The following is a 26,188-nucleotide window of genomic DNA, read 5'->3' as shown; positions in this document are numbered from 1 at the left end:
AGAGGTAACAAAATTGAATAAAGGCAATTCAAAAAAAATTGTTTAGCAGTGTCTAATTCTTCTACAACTTCAAGATTAAGATCACCACGTTCAGTATGTAAATCCGTAACTCCTTTTGTTGAACAGGCCACACCGCATCACCATTCTTTCCTTAATCTTTATCCTTTTTGTTTCTCCCTAGCCTATAATTTCTGGAGTCTGATGGGGGAGGTAGAGAGGTGATTTTACTGCACAGCAAATTATCATCATTAGCACAAGCTGCATCCTTAATGAGCTCATTCTTGCCACTAAAAACAATTCCATTACCTGATAAGACAATATTCCCCGGTTCTGGAAGGGTTGAGGAATCCGAGGGTGAGGGCTTGTGTGCTTTCTTATGACGACAGGGCCTTTTGTCCCGCTAGTTTGACTTCTGTGGCAATTAAAAGTACTCCTTTGGGGGATCACTTGTGTCTCTTTCTGTGCGTTCCCGCAGGCCGGATGTGGGGAGGAGGTGCTTGGGTGCCATGTCCTCGTTCCCCATCCCACAGACTGGTGACCAGCCCGCTCTAAACAGGGTCTCGGTCAAGGCTTTAACTCTGCTCCTGCACCAGGTGTGAAGCGTGGCCAGGCATCGGACTGCCAGGGTTCAGATCTGAACTCTGCTTTTGTCTGGCTGTGTGACTTGATGCTTTCTTTAACCTCTCTGAGCCTCAAATTCCTAGCTTGTTAAGAGAAGATAAAAGCACTTACCCCATAGTGTGGGTCTGAGGATCAAGAGGGCAGGCAGGTAACTAACTGTAGCCCACACAAGCTCAGTAAATATTGCTATTATCAGTTACCATCTGGGTAAAGTGCCCTGGGAGAATTGCTGTCCCTGATATGGGTCGGGAGTAGGGACTATTAACAGGAAAGGGTGATGCACCCAGGGCTCCCAGCCCCTAAGAAGTACCCTTTTCACTGCTGCATTTTTCTTCTAAGGAATCCACCCTGTGAGGCAGGCTGAACAGGTAGCAGATAATAAAAACAGCAGCTGCTAATGATCTTGGCATTGTCAGCCTCCGGCCTAAGCCCTTTACCTGGAATAGCTTTTTAAATTAGTATAAATATTTTCATTTTATAGGTGAGGAAACTGAGGTGCACAGCGGTCAAGCGATTTGCTCAGCGTCATACAGGCAGTAAGTGGCAAAGCCAAGATTTGAACCCCCAACAGTCTGAGGCCAGAGTCTGCACATTGAAACTTCGTCCCACACTGCCATGTCCTCTGTGCCGCCGCTGTGGCTGTTGTCATGGGAATGCGGATGACTTCGAAATGAGTCATGGTTTCAACATCAAATCCATCCAGAAAGAAAAGAGATGAGAGGAGGAACGAGAAACAGGAAAGTCTAATGAATGTGACGGGGCCAGCAACATGGGGTTAAGGATTTTGAGAGCTGGGCTTTGGGGTTTGTCACATCAGTTTGAGCCACGAAACCGCCGAGTGATCTTGAGGGTGACACTTAACCATTCTAAGCCTTAGTTTTCTGTTATAAAATGACAAGACCTTCCTCATCGTGAGGTGGTTTGGAAGGGTTCATGTGATAATGCGCACAAGAGGCTTGGCCTAGCATTTTGCTAACGTAAAACTCACAGGCCTTCTGCTTCCTTTCGAGAATGGCTGACGGTGCTGGAAGGAACCATAAAGGGCAACGGTTAAAAGTTCGATTAAGGCTCAAGGCTGGAGCCCTCACCCCTCTGCCCTTCTCCTAGGCCTTGCTCATCAGACCCCGTCCCACCCTGAGAGTTTCCAGAGTTGGAATCTTATTCTTTCCCCAAAGGCCTCTGGGTTTCTTAAGCAAATTACTCTCCCCTCCCCAGATATCCAGAGTTTCTACCAGGTGCCCGGCCCAGAGCGAGCACACCATACATGTGAGCTGTCGTTAAGTGAGATGACCCAGGCACGTAAAGCCCCCCCACATCCGTCTCCTTGGCAGCCTCTTTTTTTTTCAACTAATGGGGGTGGACTTTGGGGGAAAGTGGGGGCACGTTAGCCTCCACCAGTCTTCTAAAATCAGGCTCTCTTCACAGAGAAATTACAGGTGGCTCCCTCAAAGAGGTCTATGTATCCTCAACAGAAGCTCCATGTCCATATTTAGATTCCAACTGGTTTTGTCTGGATTTTCCAAAGGCTAGGAGGGAGCATGTACCCCACCTTTCCTAAACAGCCTGAGGTACCATCAGCAAAGGGTACCAGACACACCATGGCCTAGAGGAGCTGGGCACTCAATCTTTGTTTCTGGTTTGGCTTTGTTTCTGGTTTGTGTTTTCATGAAGGTCACACCAAGGGCAGCTCTCCCTTGGTGTGACCAGCTTCTCTGTCTGGTCGTGGTATCCTCTGCCCTCCACAGTGCCAGATCCCAGCTCCAGTTTATCTAAAATCACCTCTATTTGCTTAAACTCAACCCAATTTTGGTGACTGCTTAAAGTATTTCTAAACCGATTTGTCTAAGGGCATTTCTGACTTATAATTCATGTATATATTTAGCATATCTGCAGCTTTGTGAAGATTGGGTGGTTATGATTGTCCTTTTTGTCTCGTTTTATCTACTTATGAACATTTTGAGGACCTTCCAGCCAGTGTGTCTAAAAATCTTTATTAGATTTATTGTCATGAATACATTGTATGTGCGTGCTACCACAGACAGCCTCCTGCCATGAAGATATGAACTTTTTACAGGACATCAATTACTAAGGCGCTGTTTTCGAAACCAGGGGATAAAAACGTTTTCTGCAAAGGGCCAGGAAGTAAATATTGTAGGCTTTGTGGGACATATGGTCTCCGTTGCAACTATTCAAATCTGCCAGTTTAGCAGGAAAGCAGCCATAGACAATATGTAAACGGATGAGCGTGGCTGTTTTCCAATAAAACTTTATTTATAGACCCTGAAATTTTAATTTTATATCGTTTCGTGCATCACAAAATACCCTTTTGAATTTTTAAAACCCGTTTAAACATGTGAAAACCATTCTAGCTGGAGGGCTGTACAGAAACAAGTGGCCTACGGGCCCTAATTCACCAAGTCTGCTCTAAACCGCAACTTAACCCAAGGGGATGATGCTAGCCAGCTAGGATCTGGTCATTAGTGATTTGTTGTGTAAGCAACACAAGACAAGCAGGTGCCTTCTTGAGAAAGACGCCTTTTTGGAAGATCTGGGAAACAGAACCCCCAGGCACCTAGAACGCAGAGAATGTAGTCCAAACCCACTGCCAAGAGAGAGAGGCAGAAGAGTGTCGCGGCACTCAGATAAGCTGGGAGAAAGCCTGCAATTGCTTGAGAGAAAAGGAAGAAACAAAGGCCTAGTAGAGGCTTTTCATACCCTGCATTAAAGTTCAAATCTAATTTAGACGAAAGTGGATGCATAGAAATTAAATGTGCATGCGAGGCTCGCGTCGTTAAGTTGTGTACCCTGTAACGATAGCTTTACCAAATTTATTCCCTTGGTTTGAAAATAAAGATGCTTTTTGAAATTTGATTTTGTTGTTTTACAAATTGTTTTAGCTTTGCAAATAATGCGAACTGCATTTATGATCTGCCTCAAACAAAAATAGAGCATTAAAGTGTTTAAGATTCAATCAAAGGCTTGCTGTGAGCGGCACAATATTAAAATAACAGAAAAATCAATTCGATTTTTATTTTGAACATGATTTGTCACAAATAGCATTCTAATAGATAACACTGATTATATGGTAGCAAATGTAATTTATATATACCAAGCTCTACACCTTTGTCAGAGTCATCATTAAGGAATTTGACACGTATGTAGGAGAACAATAAATGTCAACTGAAATATATACTAGTTAGATATAAATGGGATGCTGAAATGAGAGAGGCGGGCACACACTATACTTATAAGTAATAATATGCAGTCTAAAGTAGCTTGCATTTTCAAATAAGAACTCTTTTCATGTTGTCATTTGAAATATCTCATATTTCTGAAGGTCAGGAATAAATGGCACTATTAGCATTAAAAGCTAGTAAAAGAAAAAGTAATTTGTTGTTCATTTAACATAACATTTTTTGAAATAGCTTTGTAAAGTATTCACGATTTTTTCCCCCAACGAGAGGCTGAGCAGACAGGAGGAAGATGCCTGTTTCTGAACCGGAGGGCTTTGTAGCGTACCTTTGTTCCACTTGGGGAGATCTTTGTGGAAGTATGTGCTTTGTGCCTGGGCAGGTAAGGGCTGACAAAATAAAGCTGTCTACACAATTGTGGTCTCGGCTGACTCCAGCAGGGTGCGGCTGGGCCCTGGCTTTGTTCCTTGTGAGTAGTGCCATTTGGTACACTCGGGACAAGTGGCAAGACTCTGAGAAACTGAAGATGGAGGGTTTTGATGTGACAGACACAAGTCCCCAAGAGGAAGAGAAGGGAGGCTCTTGCTGTGTGCCTCCGGAACTGTAGCAAATGAATCAGGTTTGAATACAAATAGAGATAGACTTGAGGCCATCTTGGGGCCATACAAATCCACCCGGTCACCCTCCGCCAGCAACCCTTCCTACTAGCCACAGGTCCTGACCTCCAAAATACTGCGAACTTCTCCTTTTCCTCCTAAATTTGGATAGAAAATGAAGGCTATTTGAAAATAACGTTGACAAACACGATTGTAACCACTCCCTGCAATTAGCAAAGAGGAATCATATTTGCTCCAAATCCTTTTGTAAAGAAAAATAAATGACATTACTAATAAAGAAGGATTCAGAAGGTGTATGTTTTGCTATTTGGTACCGCATATGCGGTGAGCAGTAGTATTTTGTGAATAAAAATGTACATAAATGGTAATTTCTATATCTAAATGGTTTCTTCCCAAAACTCGGTTGTCTCAACAGGACATTTTGGGCACGATACGCACGGGCTCTAGTTTGTTCTTTTTCATTGCTAAAGTTATATTTTGGACAATCCGATGATGAGTGCGAATGTCATCTTGTTGCTTTTGTTTATACTTCCCCGATTAATAGTGAACGCGAATCTCAAATATTTGTTGTTCCGTTTCCTCTTTGTGCTTTGCCTGCTCATGTCCCTTTGTCCATTTCTCTATCGGGTTGTCCTTCCTTTTGTGTATTCTGAATACTAATTCTTTGTTGAGTCCACTTCAAATTCCTTTTCTGAGGCCCTGCTCGTCTTTAATCGTGGTTGTTGGTGTCTCTGTTACTTTGAAAGAGCAGCTCAGGCCTGCCCGCCCTTCTTGCCTCATTTATTGGCTGTTTGTCATGTGCCAGGCGCTGTACCAAGTGTTCTGCACTCTTTATCTTATTGAATTGTCACAGCCGTTCTCTGCGGGAGGGCCGCTATTATTCCCAGTTAAGGTTTGAGGTTGGGGAAGTGAAGTGGCCAGCCCAGGTAGCACAGATAGAAAGAGAGGAAGCTGGGATTCAATGCCAGCCTTGCCTCCCTGCAGAGACCTATATCACACTATGAGAATTAATAAGAGTAAAGATTATAACGTGTCATTAGAAACTCTTGGAAGGAAACACAGGGTTGGTTCTCAGCCCTGGCCATCCACCCCCTGGCGAGTTTTTAAAAGGCTGGTGCCAGGCCCTGCCCCAGAAATTCTGATTGTTCTAGGGGACGGCCCGGACATGGGGCTTCCTGTGAAAGCTCCCCAGTCAATCCTAATGTGCAGCCAGGGCTGAGAACCTCTGTCCTATAATCTACAGTTTAATTGAGATCTAGGAAGTCTCAAAGGTCTCAGACAAAGACTTATTTTCCTGCACCAGGCCAAAATTTTAAATGCTGTCTTGCACTTCAGGGAAAAGAATTTTAGAAAATGCAAAGAAAAAAAGGGAATGAAAGAAAAATCCCAAGGTATTGCGTTCAAGCACTCCCGTTCCGCTGTCAATTGGAGACATCCCCGTACAGGGAAGGGAACGCGCTTTCTGCCTCATTTTCGGGATCTCGGTGGATGGATCACTTCCTTTAAGCACCGGTTCTCTTCAAGCACCTGCCGCGGCTGTCATGATGCCATTCATGGAACTGCTAAATGAAGCTCCTCTGGCTTCTAAGAATTAAACAGTGAATGCTCCCACTCCAGTCCAACAGGCGAATCCTGCACCATCATCCCCTTCCTCTGAAAATGACACCGTCTACCTCACACCAGCTTGTGTACTCCCGGGGGCATGGGAACGAGTGGGTAGATCAGCTGGGGGCTTGTGGGAGGCCATGCTTGGGCAGGAAGCCAGGCTGGAAGGACCACACTCCACACGTATCATAAAAGGATATTAGGTGCGTGCATATTTGCAGTTGGAAAATTTTGGAGACCATCTACTTACTTATATGTCCATCAGCAAGACAACCATACCCATGCATTCCTCAGTGGACTCTAAAGTCCTACGAAGAATGAAGAAGCTTGTACCATTAGAGAATAATATCCAAGTTATCGATAGGGCAAAAAGCTAGATAAGAATGGTGTGTATTGCAGGCTACCATTTGTTTGGGGGAAAAAAAAAACAAGTCAGAATTGGGGCAGGAGTGTGAGATAGGTACACACATATGTATACATAGATACACGTATATATATATATATTCCTACCCTAGGATGGTAAAAGCTGGGTGTTCAGCACGTGAAAATAATGATGATCTTTTCAAATAGGACAGAACTTCATTGTCTAAGGAAGTAAAATACATTAGAACAGGCCATACGAAGTGCCCTCAGAGAGATGGTGGGCCAGTGGAAGGATCAGGCATTACCTATAACCAACTTGGCTCCGGTCCCCAAAAATAATCTCTGAAATGTGACTTCAGAAGATGGAGAATGTCAAACCAATACCTCAACAACCACCTGAGGGCTTTAAAAATTTATTGCCACAAAGAGACAAGAGAGTACCACATTTTTAACAAGGGTAAAGAGATTGTAAAACATCTTCTCGCACGGTGTCACTGCTACAAAAATTATACCTGTGGAGGAGAACATTTTCAGCATGAGGCTCATTTCACTTTTGGAACTGGGACCTTGATGAGTAAACAGCATTAACCAACTGCCTGGAATTCAGAGCTCTTTGAAAGGCTCTGCTCCTCCGGGCAGAGTCCAAGTGATTCTTCCTAAGCAAAACCACTCAAAGAACAGCCTCCTTTCCTGTGGCCTTTTAACAAGCTGGAACCAGCTGCATCCAACTAAATACATACAAAACAAAGGGGTCTCCCGTGAGCCTGTGGCTTTAGCCCTGGCAATGACTTCAGGGCACAGGGGTGCCCCCGCCTGCTCAGACGGGACTTTCCCTATTGAGTTAAGTTCCTAGAGAATTTCTCACATGCTGCTTTTGGGAATGGAAAATGTGGCAGCCACTTTGGTAAACAGTCTGGCGGCTCTCCTAAAGGTTAAATATAGGGTTATCACGTAACCTAGCAATTCCGCTCCTAAGTACATACCCAAGAGGAATAAAAATATATGTCCACCACAAACTTGTACATAAATGTTTATAGCGGTATTAATCATAATAGCACCAAAGGGGAATAACCCAAATGTCCATCAATTGATAAATGTGTAAAACGTGTTATACTATGTAATAGAATATTATTTGGTAATAAAAAGGAATGAAGTCCTGATACATGCTATGACATGGATGAACCTTGGAAACATGATGCTATGTGAAAGAACCAGTCAAAAGGACTGTATATTGTATGAAATGTTCAGAATAAAACATCTATAGAGACAGAAAGTAGATTAGCAGTTGCCGAGGGCTGGAGAAAAGGGATCAGGGAATTAGTGGGTGGTGGCTAATGGGTGAGGGGTTTCTTTTGTTCTAAGATTGACTGTGGTGATGATTGTACAACTCTGTCAACATACTGAAAGCCATTGAATCGTACACTTTAAACAGGTGAATAGATGATACAGAAACTATATCTCACTAAAGATGGTGAAAAAAAAAAAGATCTTGGAAGTATGTCACTCCTGAGAGGGTAATGCCTGGTCAGGTCGGGGCACTCAGCCACGAGATGCAGCCATGAGATGCAGGCGTCTTTGGCTAGAAGAGGATGGTGGCCAGACAGGCCTCCCTCAGGACTCAGCCTCAGAATGTAACTCCTTGACAAGGGAGCCCTTACGCAGGATGGAGACTTTGGTGCTTGGGATATATAGTGTGTGAGCTGTACTGTACTTGAAAACAATAACTCCACCCCCGCCCCTGACTAAATACTATAAAATCCAGACAGTTCCACAGCACATTCCACAGCTGGGCCGTAATTATTCCTCAGCTCTATGTCTGGCTGTATGAGCTGGGTGGGCACAGTGGACAGTGGACTTGAACTGGCCCTCAGAAGACTGGGGGCAAACCCTGGTTGTGTTTCACACTCAAGCTCTACTCTTAAGTATATGAAATAATGGCACCACCACAGCGACATGTGATCCTTGCAGTGACATGCCCAGGAATCAAGAATATTACCGTCAGGACAGTTAAGTCATGCAGCTGAGCAAACTCTTGGTGTGTGTTTTTGAGAACATTCTGAAGTCCAGGTTTCTTCCCTCTAGCTTCCTTATGTGTTTTTAGACAAGTTACATGACTCTATGAATCTCACTTTCCTCATCTTAAAGTGAGAGCTATTGAAAGGTAATATCTAAGTTTTCTTCAGATGCTAACATCCTATTATTTTCTAACATTCTCTTTTAAGGTGGCATTTGTTCTCTCCATATTTTAAACACAGTCATGTTCTCTTCTAACTCTTACCAAGCTAGATTCTACCTCCTGAGAAAGAGAACAGCTTGTCACTGCGAAGTAGGTCCCAACACAGTCTCTATTCCTCTTGTGCCACAGTCTCTAAACCAATCAATTTATATTAATAAATGCATGCCACCTGAAATTAACTCAGAGCTTTCATGCAAGTACTCTCCAGGTCTATTCTTTTTAGTTTCAGATAAAACAGTCTCGTTATTTTCCTGTTTCTCAAATTTCTGACTTACAACTAATGTCTTGGTCCTGCCAAGTTGAATGTGGCTTAAGGAAAACAATGTTTGATTTTTCTGAGTAAATCAAGAGGATAGATAGAGAGTCAAGATGAATAGTTGGGGTAGATGAATGGCTGGCTGGCTGGCTGGCTGGCTGGATAGATGGATAAGTGGATAGATAAGTGGTTAAGTGGATGGACAGAAAGGGATGACTGAGTGGAGGGGTAGATGGGTACAAAATGGGCAGGTAGGCATTTGGATGCACGTATGTGTTCACAGATAGATCAAGGGGCAAATATAGGAAATAAGACTTAGGTGGAATAAAAGATACGCACTCTGTCCCATCTTCGCCACTTTGCACCGTGATGTGGGAAGCCCCCAGTTTGGGCCGGAAGAGACTTATCACGTGTTTGTTCCAGAGGAACTTAACCTCCTGGATTTTTCCAACATTGAGGTCAACATCAATGACAAGCACATGACTTGCATCTGGTTCAAGGGATCCTCTGAAAACACAGACATAAAATGTGTGTCAGCTGGATGTATGAATACATAGGACAGTAGCAAACTCTTGTTTGGTCAGACAATGGCTGCTGTTGTTGGTTTTTGGCAAGTACCTCGAATGATGTCACACATGTCCAGGAGCTGCTAAAACACAAGTGTATTTGTGAAGAACACACCTTTAAAAAAAGATACTGGTCTCTCGATTTCTACCATCTTAGTTTGTTTCTAGAGAAAAGTCTCAAATATTTGGGGTGGCGTATTAACCCTGTAAATTCACTGCAGGACTAATTAATGCAATGCCATATGTTTAAAGATGCATGTGGTTCAGCAGAAGTCATTTATGAGGTCTCATATGTAGCATCGAAGTTGTCAACAAACTTTAACATGAAAATTATGCATAAGTTAGTGCAAATGACAGAGTCTAATTTTACAGCATGGTTATGCATTCCTCAACTCATACGTACCAAGTACCGCATATGCCCAGCAAAAGCTAGGGGCTGAGGCTACCACAGAAAGAAGAAGCTGGGCTCAGGCTTCACGTGTAGCCTTTGTGGGGGACAGAGAGTGTATGCCGGAGGGGAATGAGTTGCCATGTAAATGTGCCTTGTCTAAGAATTCGATATTCATAAAACCTACGTAGTCTGGAAGCAATGAGTGACATCCCAAAAGGAGTTAGCACATTTCATTTTAAATAGTGAGTTCATCCTCTCTGGGCCTCACTCTTCTTATATGTAAAATGGGGCGATTCGAGCTCGATGCTAAGACTTCCTTCTGGCTTTGACATTCTAGGATTCGATGGTTCTGTATAATAGAGGGCTAGGTTTATAAAACAGCTTATACGCAATCATTCATGAACCATCTATTATGGAGGGTATGATTATTTCACTTTATTACCAAACTTACTTGAAAATTTCATATTGTTTAGAGTTTCCATTGCTTCCATACAAAGCGATCCTGATGGACCCGCCCACTTTCTTTTTTCCAGCCAGGGTGACTGACACCTTGTATCTCCAACCTGTCCAAAGAAATACAATTGGTTCCATTAAGTCATCTTGTTGTAAAAAAAAAAAAAAAAAAAAAAAAAAATTGGCCCCCATGGGAGCATTCTTGTTCCCAGCGCTGAATCCCCCATGGGTGCGAGGTAAGAGACCAATAGTTTCCTTCAATGAAGCTGGGGTCCCAGGAATTCAGATTCTCAGTGGGGGTGAGGGACTCAGGGGGAAGTAACTATTACAGTTCGGCACAGTCTCTTGTTGGGCAGCCATGTATGTGCTCTGATGGGTGAAGGGAGGCCCGTTACTACCCCAGCGAGTCCTTGGCTCACGCCACTACGCCAGAACAGCCGAAGGGGGGCAGACGTGTTTGTGGCTCCAACATCTGGGTAAATCGCCCACTGCTCTCTCTCTTGATTTTGATTTTTTTGCTCTTTTCACCCGCAGTGGACGGCGCCCCATCTACCTGTCCTCAACTCAGGTTCTTCCCTGAGGTAAGCGGTCTGGTCTCTATACTCAATCAAGTCCCCTGGGGACATTTGGCACTGTCTGGAGACATTATTGACTGATGCACCAGGAGAATGGCCTGGGTGGGTGGAGCGCTACTGGCATCTAGTGTGTAGAAGCCATGAGTTTGCTAAATACTCCAGTACAAAGGACTGCCCTTCAGGACAATGAATTATCCAGCTCCAAAACGTCAACAGAGCTGAGATCGAGAAACCCAGATCTAGAGCTTTCTCCGAGCATTTGCACGCATGCGCGCCCGCATGTATGTAAGAGATTTTAGGCGCCCCCTCCCGCCACGCCTCCCTTCGGTAACTGTGCAGTGCTATTCTCTATCCTCTCCACGGATCCCTACCCCAGAGGAATTCACTGCCCTTCTCTGTCCTGCCCTGCGTCGCGGACGCCGCCCCTACCGGGGCTCCTTGCTGCTGGCTTTAGGGTGGGTTCAGCTTGCGCGGGAGAGCAGGAGGCAGGAATATGCATGTAAGACTTTGTAGATACTACCAAGCTGTTATCTTTTGTTATCTTTTATGGTCAGTATTGTGAGGATTACAAGAGCTACTGTGTGTAAAACAAGTGTTTTGTAAAGTGCTACATAAATATTTTTTAAATTTAAAACTCCCTTGGAAAGTAACGGTTCTTCTATCTAGCCACCATGTAATCTTACTTATTACAAGGGAATCTTGATGATTTTCCTGTCTTGTGCTTGTTAAATGAGAAGCTGGGCAAAATAGCAACAAAAACGTAGTATGCTCGTCTGTGTGTGTGTGCGTGTGTGTGTGTGTGTGTGTACAGGGGGACTAAGTATGATAGCTCATCATGGGGGTGACTTCTTGAGTCACGGTGACTTTGTCCCACTTTGCTTTCCCTCTTCTTCTGTTAATGGATCCAGGCTTCCTGCCACAGGAGTGGACGGACATGTGACCCAGCCGGGGCCAATCGCTGGACTCAATCTACTGATCAGGATTATTAGTTAAAGGGGCGAAAGTGAGACCCGAGACAAATGCCATTCTACTGTCCTCCTATTATAGCGTAAGCTGGTTGGAGTTGAGTTTCTGTCAAATGCTACCAAGGCCCCTAACGAATAGGGTCGATATACCTTTTAAAATTATTTTCAACTTTTGAATGGGTAAAATGAAAACTTACGAGTAAAGTTACCACTCTCTCCTGTGTTCAGGAAAAACGTTTGTCCCACAGCACTGGTGTTCCCTCGAAACTGGTCAGCATAGTGCCCCATTTTCGGGCATCCTTCCTCTGGGCAAGGAAAACAGCTATTCTAGTGGGAAAAAAAAAATGCGAGTGGTAGGCCTTTGACTCAAGCACTCACTCACTACTCACTCGATTAATCAGTTCATCTTCCTATCTATCATCCATCCATCCATCCTTCATGTGACCTTTCATCTACCTGCCCCTCCTTCCATTCACCTATCTCCACTACCCTCTATCCACTGACCCATGCATACATGTATCTATTGGGAATTTTCCAGAATGAAAAGTTGAGTGTCTAGGGAAGGCCCAGCATAGTCAGGTCTGTGCCGACCCCTCCTGCTGACCCTGCTCCCTGGAGGAAGAAGGCTCCATGAGGCTCGGCATTTCCAGTACCTTCTCCCATTAGATATAGAGTTACATCCCTGTTCTGTTGCAAGCCTTGGGGACAAAATCGACAACAACAGAGCCACCACCAACATCTTTCCCGGGCCGCTGGTGTGACTTACCTCCTGAAACTTGTTGTAGGAGGCACACGGGTAGCCCAGGAAGCCGTCGGGGTTGAGGATGCTGCTTGAGTAGTACTTGTAGCTTCTCAAGTGATTGCAAGCTGCAAAGTCTCGGGTGCCTGAGAAAGCAGAGGCCATGGCCCTTCACAGAGGCACTTCACTTTTGAAGCCCAAACCATCCTGACTAAGTAAGGAAGCACGTCTATACTTTGCAGGTAGACGTGGGCACTCCTGAACACCTTGGTCACAATTCAAACTGTCTCTCATTGATGTCGACTTACTCTGGGGCAAGCAAGAAATTTGAGGAATGGTTTAGTAATGGCGTTTGGCTAGAGTCACTTCCCTCTAACTATTGCTGTGGCCATTTGCTGGGGAGGGCCTCCTTAGGGCCTGGCAAGCGCTGGGGAGTGACAAGTGCCAACAAGCACGTTCGTCCCATCCTCCTGGGGCCAGGCATCTAACAGAAATGTATGATGAGGGTTGAAGGCCTAGGGGTGGGGAATGAGAAACAAATACACATAGAAAGAAAGAGAAGAGATGAGGAGAAAGAGAAAATAGCGATAGCTTTGAAAGGGATCTTACACAGATCGGCCAGTCATTGAACATTAAAGGCCCAGATGGCTTGGTCTTCTGATTTTTCATGAGAAGCCAGCATCTTGACTTTTACATGAAAATGCTTCCATACTTAAATGATAGCAGTTCAACCATTCTGAAACTAGTCACCGCGAAGGCCAATCATATGCCAATCACGGCATCCCACCTGAGGGCATCTCACAGTTTGGCATCCCACAGTTTGAAAACTCTAAACCACACCGGACAGGCCTTTCGCTTAAACCAAGCTTTTCTGTGCCAATTGGCCGCAGGCTGAGAAACCCCACTCCTCACGATTCCAGGCACAAGGTAAGAGCAGTGGAGGTCGAGATCGCTGTGGCCTGCGGCCACTCTCTCGCTGTATTTTATTGACCATCTTTTCCTTTCAACCAAAGTCTCCTTGTTTGCAAAATTGTTTTCTCATTTCTCTAGCTGCTCGGTATAAAACTTTCCATAGAGTGACCCACAGTGACCCCAGACATACCTGGGGACCATTTCTGGGGGGTCTGGGGGGCTTTATCAACCACCCATGGAGAACGGAACAGGCCCCTTTGTGCTGGGGGGATTAGCCTTCCACAGCCCCCGGCTCCGCCTGCGCCACCGCCCGGGGACTTCCCGCTGAAGCCGGTTCCCTGCCCCACGCCAATGCTCATTACCAGACAACACAACCTGTTTCAAACTTAATTGTTTCTTTCATCCAAAATTGCTGCCCAGGGATCCCATAATAGAGGAGCAAGAGGATTTAATTGTTCCTCAGTGCCCAGCGCCGGGGTGACCGGGAGCCCCACACAATAGCAGCACACTCCAGTGTGCAGGGGCTTGTTCACTCTAAATTGCCTCTTTAATTAAACCTGGGCTCCCCTCTATTATGTGTGCCCTGCTCGTCACTTCTGGGAGGGGGCGGCTCTCATTGTGACTCTGGTGTTCCTTCGGCGAACAGGACAGCCGCATCTTCGCGGGGGTTACCTGATGCCAAGCGGAGAGGAGGTCAAAGGCTCCATTTACTGCACGTTGGCTGTTGCTTTATCGACTCTGTTCTTTCACAGTCAACACGTAGACTATTCAAATGCCACAGAGGGTCACTCAACTCAATTTAATGGACTGTACTGAGTTCTTGCTTTGGGCCAGGCCTTGAGCAGGGCGTTGGGGGTATCTAGGATGCTCGGGACACAGTCTCTGGCCTCAGGGGCCTCCCAGCTCAGAGACATAAACACTCAAATGAGATGATCACGGACTCAAAGCCTCCACCCTCAGTGAGAAGAGCAAAGCCTGGTCTCAGGGCTGGGGCAACAGGAATGGAGCAAAGGCCAGAACAAGGGCAGCTAACGGAGATGGTGCTTGAGGGGCACGGCCTGCTGTCTCTGATAAACGGAGACACCCATGTGGACACAAAAAGGGGCCGCATTCTAAACCTGACAAGCTCGGGGGAGGCCTGCATGGCCGGCCTTACAAACTCAGAGATCAGAAGCAACCACATAGGATGGTCTGAAAATAAAAAATTCCTAACTGCAAGTGGGTGGTGTGGGCAGTCATGTCCTAGGCCTCTGGCGTCCTCAGCAAAGGTCAGTCCTTACCTTAAGAGAGCCTGCCTATTGTCTATGCGCATCTAAGATCACATAGCTTTGAAATGTCACAGTGACCTCCTTCTGCAGACCCCTCAGGGCACAAGCTCTGGCGCCAGCGCACAAGACCACAGAACCCTCATTACTATGTTATTTCCTGCATTCCACCTCTGTGTGCTGGACATGTTAATTATTAAGCATCTTGTACTCGCCAATGTAAAAGAAGTATGTATCTTTCCTTTCTATTCCTTATCCGATCCCAGAGATGCAGGCCCCCCACTTTGCTTTCTTCTGCCCCCTTCATCTACCACCAACGGATTTCATGTAACCCTCCCTACCTCTCCTCCTTTGATTCTAATGTGGAAAACAAGCTGCAAAACTGCCATTCTCTGGGGCATTTTCTCAATCTGTTGAGATTTTGCTTCCCGGCGATTCTTGGCAGTTTGGTTCAAGTAAACTCATACAAATTCCCTACAGGTTTGGTTGGACATTTTTACATTGACACACGCACGTCTCGTTCCCCTGGACCTTCAGGTCTCTGCCTCCACGCACGCACCCCCCAAACTCACAGAGCACATCCCACTGCTCTTCTTACCGGCTCAGCCGCTTCTCAGCCCCAGCGTCTGATAATAGCAAAGGGCAAGGAAGTCGAAGCCCTTCAAATCTTTGCTTATGCCCTCCAAGGAGCAAGGACCGAAGCCAGGCTAGGGTGGGGCAGAGCCAGAGCTGGGGGTTCAGCAATGTGCCCGCCCAGCTCACGTCTCAGCGTCCTAATAAGGGCAGAGACGGTGCAGTCTGGGGCACGAGGTCGGGGCTTTGCAGCCAGGAATCGCGCTTCAATATAATTGGGCGGATTTTTGAACTCTTCTGACCCAGCGTCCTCATCTGTAAAATGGGGCTCGTCAGAGTAACCCTCTCATGACATTGGTGTGAAAATGCCTGGGACAGACTGAGCACAGCGTAGGTGGTGACACATGCAGTACCGTGAAGACAGAGCACACATTCTGTCCCCCAGGCAGAGCAGCCGCCGTCTTGCTTTTTCTGATTTACCTACCTTCCCATAGTCTGTTCATGTTGACGATGGTCGAAAGGATATTTTTCTGACAGCCAGGCATTTGCTTTCCTCCGTTTGGATAGAAATCCAGATGGCCCACCTTTTGGCTCATTCCAAAACCTGAAACATTGGAAACAAAGGTGAGGAGGGACGTAAGTGGTCCCCAAGTGAGGCCGCGGCCACAAAACGTGTTCGACTTCTTCCTGCCAGAGCGAGAAACAAACTATAAGCAACACTTTGACGAAAGAAGTAAGAAAGACATTCAAAGATTAACTCTGAATTTTGCAAGTACGGTCAAGCATCAGTAGTAAATATATCTGACATTCTGCATATTGGCAGATGAGGGGAGGGCACAGGGTTTGAAGACTGAGCAACAGTCTTTCATGAGCTAGAGAAGTCCTTTTTGCCCTATCTGGGGCCACAGGCTGACACCAGACATTGCACTGGCTGTTTATTTGTGATGCATCCATTTCAACTAGTTGGTGCCCGAGCTATTCCTGTGGTTACCATTTTGAATGCCGTCCCTTCAGAAAGTGTGTGTGTGTGTGTGTGTGTGTGTGTGTGTGTGAGCTGTGTGTGGGGGGGTGGGCATACCTGGACCCGCTGGCATCGGTCATAGCTGGTCATCGAGGTGGAGTAGAAAGCTTACCTAGGAAAGGGAATATGGGAGCAGAGTCTGTGTGGATCACATCCACAAACATGGCATCAGATGGGTCCAGACGAACCTCCTCAGGCGTGCCCTGGAAGCATGGCTCTGCCGGATCCAGTCCTGAGAGGGGGGAGGTGGACAACGAGGCCATAGTCTTAAACAAACCAGGATCTAAACCCTGTACCCGCAAAAGCATGGGGATTCCTAGGCAAATGGCCCCAAAGCCCAGTAGCCATGGTTTGGGGGAATCGGGTCTATGGTTTCTGGTATGCTTGGGAGAGGCTGGAACAGAGAGGCTGGAAGTCGAAGGACATGTAGAAACCCCCAGGGCCTGGTTCCCTGGAGGATCCAGGTGGTGCCCTGGACCCTTCATCTCCCTTTTCCTTCTTTTCCTCTCGCGGTCACTATTCGGCCACTGCTCTCCACCACTGCACGCTCCTTGGCCTCAGCCAGCTGCCTCCAGTCTCAGAAGCCCACACTGTCTCTCCCTCTGTGTTTTTGCTTATGCTGTCCCCAGCCTGTGGCTCACTTCCCCACACTCTCTCCTAATTTAAATAGTTCCCCTCCAAGACTCCACTCAAACACCACCTCTGCAGGAAAAATTTAACCTCTCCTTTCCCAGCCCTTCCCATCTACTTGTATAGGATTATTTTGCATTGATCAGTTCTGCTTTGAATTTTATTTGCCTGCTTTGTTGTCTGCCTCCTGGCGAGACCGCATCTCATTCCCTGAAGCAGGGGCTGTGCCTAGCTCATCTTCAAAGAGAAGCAGAGAGTGTAGGAGCAGGGCGCACAGGACCCGGTGACCTGTATTCCAGTCCTGGCTCTATGCAAGGTCAAGTGTCCGTCCTCCCTGAGCTTCAGTTTCCTCATCTGGAAAGCGGATGATGAACAACCTACCTTACGGGGTTACAGTGAAAAATCTCATGAAAAGATTTAAGAGAAAGGATTTTGCAAGCTGAAAATTCTCCACTAACATAAACTATTATCCCCTAGCCTTCGCCCTGAGCCACGGGACATTCATTAAATGTTGAACCGTTTGCCCGAGTTATGCACTGATTTGGCTGCATGAAATAAGTAGTTGTCTGTGTCTACGTTCTGTTTTGCCTAACCGTTCATTCATTCATTCACTCACTCGCTCATTAGTTGTTCTGTATTGGCTGAGCGCTTCCTGTGGCAGGTCTCAGGTAACTTTCATTTTCTGCTTGTGCTTGGCACAGCAAAGACAACCAATAAGTATTTGGGAAACTGATGAATCAATGTAAAAAATTTTACCTTTTTTTACTCAGCCATACTCTAGCAATAATAACCCTGAATTCATGGGTTTAATGTCTTCACAATCATATGTTTTCTAATACACATGAAAATATATGGGCGATTAATTTTTCATTTAAGTCAGGGCACCACCTAAAATCAGTTCCCGGAGAACCAGTAGGGGCGCCCTTGGCCGTGGGAAGTGCACAAGGTCTGAGCTTCCGCGCGGGAACCCAGGCCCGACCCCCGCGCCCCCTACCTGTGATCCTGCCCACGCGGCCCCCCAGCCTCCTGCCCGCTTCGGCGGCCGCGTGCGCGCCCAGGCTGTGGCCGATGAGGTGCACGTTCTCGAGGCCGTAGCCCAGCTCGGTCTGCGGAAGGATGGCGCGTCAGGTCCCCCAGGCAGGGGCGGGGAGCGGGTGGCGGGGATGGACCCCGGAGGCACAACTCCGGCTCTAAGACCGCCTAGGACAACGCGATCGTGCGCCCCGGAGGTCACATTCCCCGAGTCCCGCGGGCTGCTTGGTGCGCGGGCCAACAGTGCTGACCAGCGGCCACCCGGTCAACTGCAGGCCGCCTTAGCCGGGACTGGTGTGCGCAGCCTGCTGCCACCCGCCCCCATCGCGGGCCTCCCTCCCCTCGTCCCTGGCAGGGCCTGGGCTTGAATAGACCTTCCAGGGGCTGCAAGGGGCCTTCCCTCACGGGCTGTCTGAGAATGAAGACTCATCTTTGGGGCTGAGAACTGCTGGGCAGCACAGTTTCCTGCTCTCAGATTTCCAGAACAGCCTGCAAGGAAGGCTAATTTCAAAAGGGGGAAACTGAGGCTCAAATAAGTTAATTTGCCCAAGGCGCCACAGCTGGGGATCTTCAGGACTCTGTGGGAGGGAGGAAGGTTGCAGCTTCGTCTTAGAAAAGGCCCGTCTGCTGCCCATGCGGTCCCCAGGCTGCCTCTGCCTCTACCTCCAGGTTGTGCCTCTGGAGTCCATCCCCGCACCAGGGTGCTTGTCTGTCCCTCTCTCTGCCTCCTCCTGGCAGGATGTGGCCCAGGCAGGGTTTTACCGAGAGTCCTTGTAGCAAGAAAGCTATCTCCGCTCCCACAACCCGAATGTTGTGGACGGCTTGGATGTAGTGCGCTTGGGCCCCGCGTCTCCAATCTACACAAATGCAGTTCACTCGTTCCACTTTAAACATTTTCTGGGGAAGAAAAACAAGAGGGAGAAACCAACTAATTAACAAGCACAGGTTGCGTATTCCGGAGATAGGAATTCACAGCCATCGAGCATCTCTTGTGTCGGAGCTTTAATGCTCCTCCCCTTTGTCCTCATCCTCACTGCGAACTGGGGGTAGACACTGATACGGCCACTGAGGCCTGGAATGGAGTAAATGACTTGTCTAAGGTCTCACAGATGGTTATTGACCCAGCCAGGTCTAAAAGATCACTTACTAGATTAGCAAACTGAGGGCCAAATCCACCTGCTTTTATAAATAAAGTTTTATTGGAACACAGCCATGCTTATTTGTTTACATATCGTGCGTCTCTGCTTTTCGGCTGCAACAGAGTTGAGTTGAAACCATATAGCCCCAAAATACTAGACTATTTACTACCTGGTCCTTTATAGGAAAAGTTTGCCGACCCTTGTACTAGGCATTTGAAGCCACAGGGAAGCTGCTTTTATGTTCCAGACAATGCATAGGTGTGAGATATAAGGTATTGAGGGACAGATTTAATAAGATAAAATTTAGACTGAGGGAGGCTATAACGTTCCCAAATACATGCATCTTTTATATTATGTAGTATGACCACAGTCTACGGCCCATGCACAGATACTGGTCTCCTGAGGGGAAAAAAATAAATGTCAGAAAGGGTCACTCCATATCTTGTGTCCCTGTTGGCATGCCCTGGACTGCACCTTGGGCTGAGGTGGGGATGAGTTAGCAGAAGGCCAGGGCATGATGATGGACCACATCCCCCTGACTCTTCCAGCTCCAGGCCCACACAGCCTCCTCTGGGACCCCAACCTCGAGAGGAGCAGAGAACTCTCGGGCGGAAGCTGCTCGAGGTCTGAGTGCAGACTGAGCTACGAACGGTGCCCATGGCCACCTCTCGCAGGCGAATCTGTGAAGCCACGAATTGTGGCGTCTCGTGACAGAAGACCTGGTTTTGCATTTCGCCTCTGGATCCATCTTTGGGCAAATATTAAACTTCTTTGTGCCTTCATTTCCCCGTCTATAAAATAGGAACGATAACTATACCTTCCTCACAATGTTTCTGGGAGGATTAAAGGGACAGACTGTGACAGGATTATCACGGTGCCAGGTTCATAGTAAGTGCTCGGGAAATGGTTATTATGACTACTAACTCATCACTAATATTCGTGATCAAGGAGAGCTGTTCTGTCCAATGGCGTGATCACTAGTACATGGGGCTATTTATAAATTAAAATTAAATAAAATTAAAAATTCAGTTCTTTGACTCACTAGACACATTGCAAAGGGACCAATAAGCAGAGTGACTCCTGATTCGGACACTGCAGATATTACCACCATCGTAGAAAGTTCTGTTGGATAGTGGTGCTTTAGAGGGTCAAGTTTAAGTGTTTTTTTGTTTGTTTGTTTATTTGTTTGTTTTTAATGTCACACAGGTGTTTTAGAGAAACTATCAGAAACAAATGCCAGGTAATTTATGTGCTGTAGTCTCCTCCTCTGGGACTTTCTGACTGGACTCTGGGTCTCTTCAGCCTCAGGAGAAGGTGTCTGGCTAGAAGGTAGGGGTGGGGTCAGGAGAACTTGACAGTGGTTGTCCCTGAGAGCCCAGAGTTTTCTCGGTGTTTTAGGAACATGGCTTTTCTTCCTGGAATATTTCCTTTCCCGGTCTCGGAGGCATTGAGACTGCAGGGTTTGAATCTGTGTGCTGGGTGCTGGTCTCACCAGGGAGCGGCCAGGTGAGGCGGCCGGGTCCCTACCTTGCACATGTCCGTGAGCCAGCTCTCCTCCCCCTTGTCTATGAAGCCGTGGACGATGAAGCGCGTCTTTCGGTCCAGTCGGAAGTTTGAAGCCTCAATGGTGGCTAAGTCTGTGGCAGAGATCCGCTGGTTAAATTAAAAAAGGTGAATTTGGATGTTGACTTTTTCAAGCCATAGACCTGTTAGAGCCGGTTCTAGCAAGAATGACACCATGGGTTCAACTCCCATGAAGTTGGGTTGGGCTAGAACAGGAGTTCCTGACCTAGGTTTGAGGATAGAATAGAAAAAGTCCAAGGTCATGAACTTCCTAGTTTCATTCACCCCTGACTGAAATCTAGCATTTCTGTTAATTATGAAATTGGGCAATAAGCCACAATTCGCTGAGCAACACTGCCACCAGTGGAAGTCACAGATATTTTTGTGGTGCATCACAGTTGCTGCAGATAGGCATTACTATTTTAAGCAACACTGGTCATTAGAACAACGCCTAGATCTTGTTGTTCAGTGAGATAATAAAGCAACACATATATTCCTACATCACGAAGTTATCTTTTTTAATGTTCTGATAACTTTTTCAATATAATTGGTTTCCTGCGTAATCTAATGTATTTTATTTTACGCATTTAAGAACATCATCCTGAGAAGGGGCCCTTAGCCTTCTCCACGTTGTGGAGGAGGTCCCCGGCACAGACGAGATGAAGGACCCCAGACGGGGTACCAGCCAGGAGGGGAGATGCGGCTCAGTGGAGCCGAGAGGGGCATCTCAAGCTTGCAGGACCTGAGAACAGACTCCTACAGGCCCAGGGGCTGTTCAGGCCCCCTCCTCCAGCCCCCCTGAGCATGATGCCTGAAGATGGATCACGAGATAAAAACAGCCCAACCCCCATGTCCAAGCAGACTCCCAGCTGGGGGCTCTGAGTGGGGAGTTTGTCACCTAGAATCCCCTAACAGCTGACCTCAGGGATCTGCAGAGACACCTGGCTCTCTGGACTGTCAGGGACAGGAATCGTGAGCAGCTTGAGCAAGTTCTTCCTGGTTGCTCCTAAGCACCTGGAGAAAGCCTGTCCTGCTTTCGGCTGGCCGGCCTTCTGACTGAAGGTTGCTCCCGGGGTCCTCACCTATTCTCTGTTGTGGTTAAATGGCCCCTCTCCCCGACCTGGCTTCTAGCTCCTCAGGAAGGATTTAAGTTCCCCCCATGTCCACCTCGTGAGGGGCTTCTTCCCCTCTACTTCCTAGTGCAGGACGAAGATGGCCCTCCTGGGGGTACACCAGGTCTGGGGTTCTCCATAAATGCTGCTCACACCCCCCCTTTCCTCCCAGGAGCAGAGTTCCAATGCTGGGAAGCCTCCAAAGTTTCGTGCACAGGGGTGTGGATTGTGCAAGTTTCTGGGTTGGGCATCCATGGATTTCATCGGATATGCAAAGGGGCTTAAGAGCCTGAGAGCTTCGATGGCTCGAGGTCTCACACTGGTGAGGGAGCATCCCCAGGGGAGTCCCTTAGACGACCGCGCGCGGGCTCCAGGGAGGGCGCCCAAACCCGCCCGCCACGCAGTCATTCCACGCCTGCTCTTACTTGGTAGTTGTTCAGATTCTCATTGGTGTATAGAAGAAAGTGGGTGTCAATGTCCTTGGGGGCCCAGGGGAATAATTTTAAAGGCCTCTGAAGGATCCCGGCCCATGGTTTTTCGTCAGAGAAGCAGCCGAAAGGTCTATAGCAGATTTCCTTCCCTGGGGCAGGAAGAAATAAAACAGGACACTCGTGAGGTTCTGAAAAGGAGGAACATCATCTCGGCCATGCGGGAGGACTCTCCTGGGCGCGGCACAGGACTGGCGGAGGCCCGTGCTGGACTTTGCCTTTGCTGTAAGTGTTCCTCGTATTCCACAGGGACCTGAATCGCTCAGGGGCTGGGGGCGATGGTGGGTATCGCAAACACACATTCTCAGGCTTCTCTCCGAGATTCTGATTCAGGGGGCCTGGGCTGGGGCACTGCAGACCGCGTGTTTAATGCTGTTTAACCCCCATCATCAGGCCGGGTGGGGAATGGCTGAGACTTCCTGGGAAGCTTCTGCCTTAAAACTACCTCTTCCAGGAAACTCCCAGGTGGCCCTTTACATGTCTCCGCCAAGCACTGAGTATTTATCGAGTACCTACGAGTCCTGTAGCAGAGATGTTACTCGATTTATCCCGTCGCCGTTACATCCTACACGGACCGTGCACACGGGAGCCGTTTATGGGGGTTTGTCCAATTCGTATGTCTTCATGACGTCCTTTTACACACATTTTTCCCCCAAATTATTCTCTGCCATTTCAGATTTTCCGTGTTGTTCTTTGAAATGGTAAATTTCTTAAGACCAGGGCCGATTTATTTTTGCATCATGCTATACGTTGCAGGGGCTCAACACATAGAACCGATGACCCAAAGAACCCTATCTAAATCCGAGGATCCTTTCTCCACCATAGCCTAGACATGTTCACAGAAGGTGGTCACTGAGGGGGACGTAATCAAACCCAGAGGACAAACCCATGGGTCTTCTCTTAGGCTTCCTGAGCTTCTAAACTGATGATGCCAAATGTTGGTCATTGACTGAAAAACTGGTAATAGTTAACACTTGTTGCTTACAACATGCCCGATGCCACACTAGCCCTTTACCAGATTATCCCTTTTAAGCCTCAGAACAGCCACAGGAGTAGGGAATTAGTACTACTTCCATTTCACGGATGGGAAAGCCAAGGTGCAGAGAGAGAAACTTAGCTGCGCAAGGTCACACAGCCAGTAGCAGAGCCAGGATCGAACCGGGGAAGTTTAATTGGGAATAAAGTTAGGCACCGAGGAGGCCTGAAGGGAAATCAGGGATGAACTCTTCCCTGAAAGAGGAATGCTAACAGGGAGGAATTTGATGGCACCGAATTCCTTCCAGGAAGAGACACAGCCTTGGAGGAAGGGCTGCCGAAGGCTGAAGCAACACTTGCTTCAGGTTGTACGTGAAGGGGCTTGAAGGCCAGGTAAGGACACCTGGGCTGTTAGGTGGGTAGTGGGGAGGTGCTGGAGGGTACCGAGCTGGTGAGTGGGGTGGGGACCTGTGCTCCGTGAAGGTGTTTTGGGGAGCATGTGTAGGTGGCTCAGAGGCAGGAGAGCCTGGAAGAGGTGGGGGCCGAGGCGGGGGGCGCAATGTAGGGGTGGTGGGCCCGGAGAGGTACCAGGCATTCTGATATTGGATGACAGTGGAAATTAAGACAAAGGTGGGGAGGCGGGGACAGGCGGTGGTGCCTGAGTCTGGACAAGTGAGTTTGAGGCATCACCGGCGGGGGGCCCTGGTGGCTCTGCCTGGGCCTCAGCAGTGGAAATGTGGGGGCCGGGAGAGCAGAGGCTAGGTAAGGGGGGAGGCCCCGAGGAAGAGGGGGATCAGCAGAGTGCCCGGGAGTGACCTTTGGGAAGTACCCACGTGTAAGGCGGGAGGAGCAGTCAGACCCGCCTGGCCCTGCTGTCAGGAGCCGGGTCTGGCTGCGTGGTCAAGATGAAAGGAAAGGCCGTGAGCAGGCTGGGGACAAGCCGAGGGCACGAGAGGGAGGAATCCCAATGCAGGAGAAAGCCCTGGCAGAAGGATGCCGGAGGAGGCGCACAGGTTGGAGCTGGAGAGACAGAGGTGGCGTGAGAGGAGCGGAGGGCTGCAGGCAGGTGGGCGGGCTCACCTGGCGGGCCTGGAGGGCAGGCGCTCTCAGGGGGACGCAGCCGCGTGGCTGTAGTCTGCAGACACGTACTCGCCCACTCGAGGGACGGAGGGTGGTGGGGGCCCGACAAGAACGCCCCCCCGCCCCCGTCCGCCCCAGCAGCCTGCCACCTGCGCCACCTCCGTCACGGCCACTAGAGTCTTGCCGATGGGTTACAGGGGACGTCTGTGTCCAGCACATTGCCCTGCGTTTGCCATGGAGTCAACACTCTCTGAATGGCGTCGACTGATTTTTTTTTTTCTTGAAATAATGGTAATGCTATAACTTAGGATGATAATGTCTCTAACGGCAACACCCAAAGGCCAGGCCAGGTGTGGCCACTTCCTCCCTCAGGGGCTGGTGATGGCATTCTCACCTCTGACTGCGGCGGAGAGGAGGAGGCCGATGATCCAAGAGGGCAGCATCTGTGTGGATGAAAACACAGACCCACACAGACAGCGCAGGGGGTCACTGCAGCAGTCAGGGCCCGGGGGGCCGGGGACACACTCGCGACAGTGACTGAAACAGGGGCCCTTGCCTGGGCCCCTCAGGGCTCTCCCTCAGGGAGTTGGGCAGCACTGCTCTGGACGCTGGGCTGAGGGTCTCTGTACTGCAGCGGCTTCCCCTGCCCTGCTTCTGGGCCCATTAACAGCCCCAGCCCCGCCAAGCTCCCTGCCCGGGGAGGGGCCGTGACTTACTGTGCGACACCAGAGTTCCTTCTACTCACAGCCAAGCAGGTCGGTCACAGCCTTTTATAGCCAGGCTTTATCCTTTGGACTCCCTAGAAGGGAGGACCAGAAGGATAGAGAGGACTCCGCGCATATGTGCTTTGAACCTAAGTTATCATAAACACACGCATCCGGCTTGGCCCAGGACCAGGACTGTGTACAAAGCAGGATTTGAGGAAAGGAAAGCTGACTTTGGGGATGGAAAAAGACCCTGTGAATCTGAATTGACAGGGTCAGCAGCCAAAAGATTGTGCTCCCCGAATGACAACGGGGAAACGCCTCCCATTCGAAACGCCTTCAGAAACGCGCGCCCACGCCTGTCTTATGGCCCCGTAGTTATTGGCTGAGCTGTGCAAGAATGAAATGTCTGAAGCCTTGCCGTCTTGCGGACGTGTTTATACAGACACATGCCTCCTCTGCTTTGGGGGCTGCGGTGCGTGGAAAGCCGCCCTCCAAAGAACCTGGACAGAGAATAAAAACAAAGGCAGCCTTGTTGATCAAGAAGCTCGAAAGAAGGAAATGAGCACTCTAAATATAGCTTTGTTTAGAAAAGAAATAGCCTATTTTAAAAGCGTGTCTGAGCTTCGTCGACTGTACCTTGACCTGGAGATAAGGAAGTGGAGGTATTTTTTTTTCCTTTACTGCTGACAGGCGAACCTGGAGAATAGCCATGTGCTGCCCTGACGCTTTTTAAATTGACGTATACTTTAGATACACCAAAGTGCATAAACCTTAAGTTTAAACTTCAGTACAGTTTATTGAGTTTTGACAAACGTAAACTCCTGTCTATGTGTGCAACATATAAGGCATTTCTAGCCGCCAGAAGTTTCTCCACGATCCCTCTACCACCACCCCTTTAACGATGCTCTGATTTCTATCACCGTAAATTAATATGGTCTGTTCTAGAATCGCGGATAAATGGAATTATACAGCATGGGCTCCTTCGCGTCTTCCCCGTTGACATGACATGTTTTCGAGGTTTATCCGTGTCATTACATGTATCAGTAGCTGGTCTCTTTTTACTGAAGCTTTTCCATGTGAATAGATCGCAGCTAGTTTATCCATTCTGCGTCG

General features: G+C 48.1%; 1 protein-coding gene across 1 annotated transcript; it reads right to left on the bottom strand.

The window, feature by feature from the left end:
- Nucleotides 1-6,794: 6,794 nt before the first annotated feature.
- LOC107509732 (pancreatic lipase-related protein 2) lies at nt 6,795-24,829 on the bottom strand. Its single transcript, XM_016142486.2, has 12 exons — nt 24,763-24,829; nt 22,251-22,405; nt 20,678-20,803; nt 18,774-18,908; nt 17,974-18,085; nt 16,462-16,581; nt 15,813-15,932; nt 12,606-12,724; nt 12,037-12,166; nt 10,298-10,409; nt 9,229-9,396; nt 6,795-6,909 (listed from the first exon to the last, which is right to left on the bottom strand). The coding sequence occupies exons 1-12, from the start codon at nt 24,809-24,811 to the stop codon at nt 6,846-6,848; spliced, it is 1,410 nt and encodes a 469-aa protein (XP_015997972.2). The 5' UTR covers nt 24,812-24,829; the 3' UTR covers nt 6,795-6,845.
- Nucleotides 24,830-26,188: the final 1,359 nt, after the last annotated feature.

Source organism: Rousettus aegyptiacus, unplaced genomic scaffold (assembly GCF_014176215.1).
Source record: "Rousettus aegyptiacus isolate mRouAeg1 unplaced genomic scaffold, mRouAeg1.p scaffold_m13_p_6, whole genome shotgun sequence".
Taxonomy (NCBI): Eukaryota; Metazoa; Chordata; class Mammalia; order Chiroptera; family Pteropodidae; genus Rousettus; species Rousettus aegyptiacus.
This window is presented reverse-complemented; position numbering and strand designations above follow the sequence as displayed.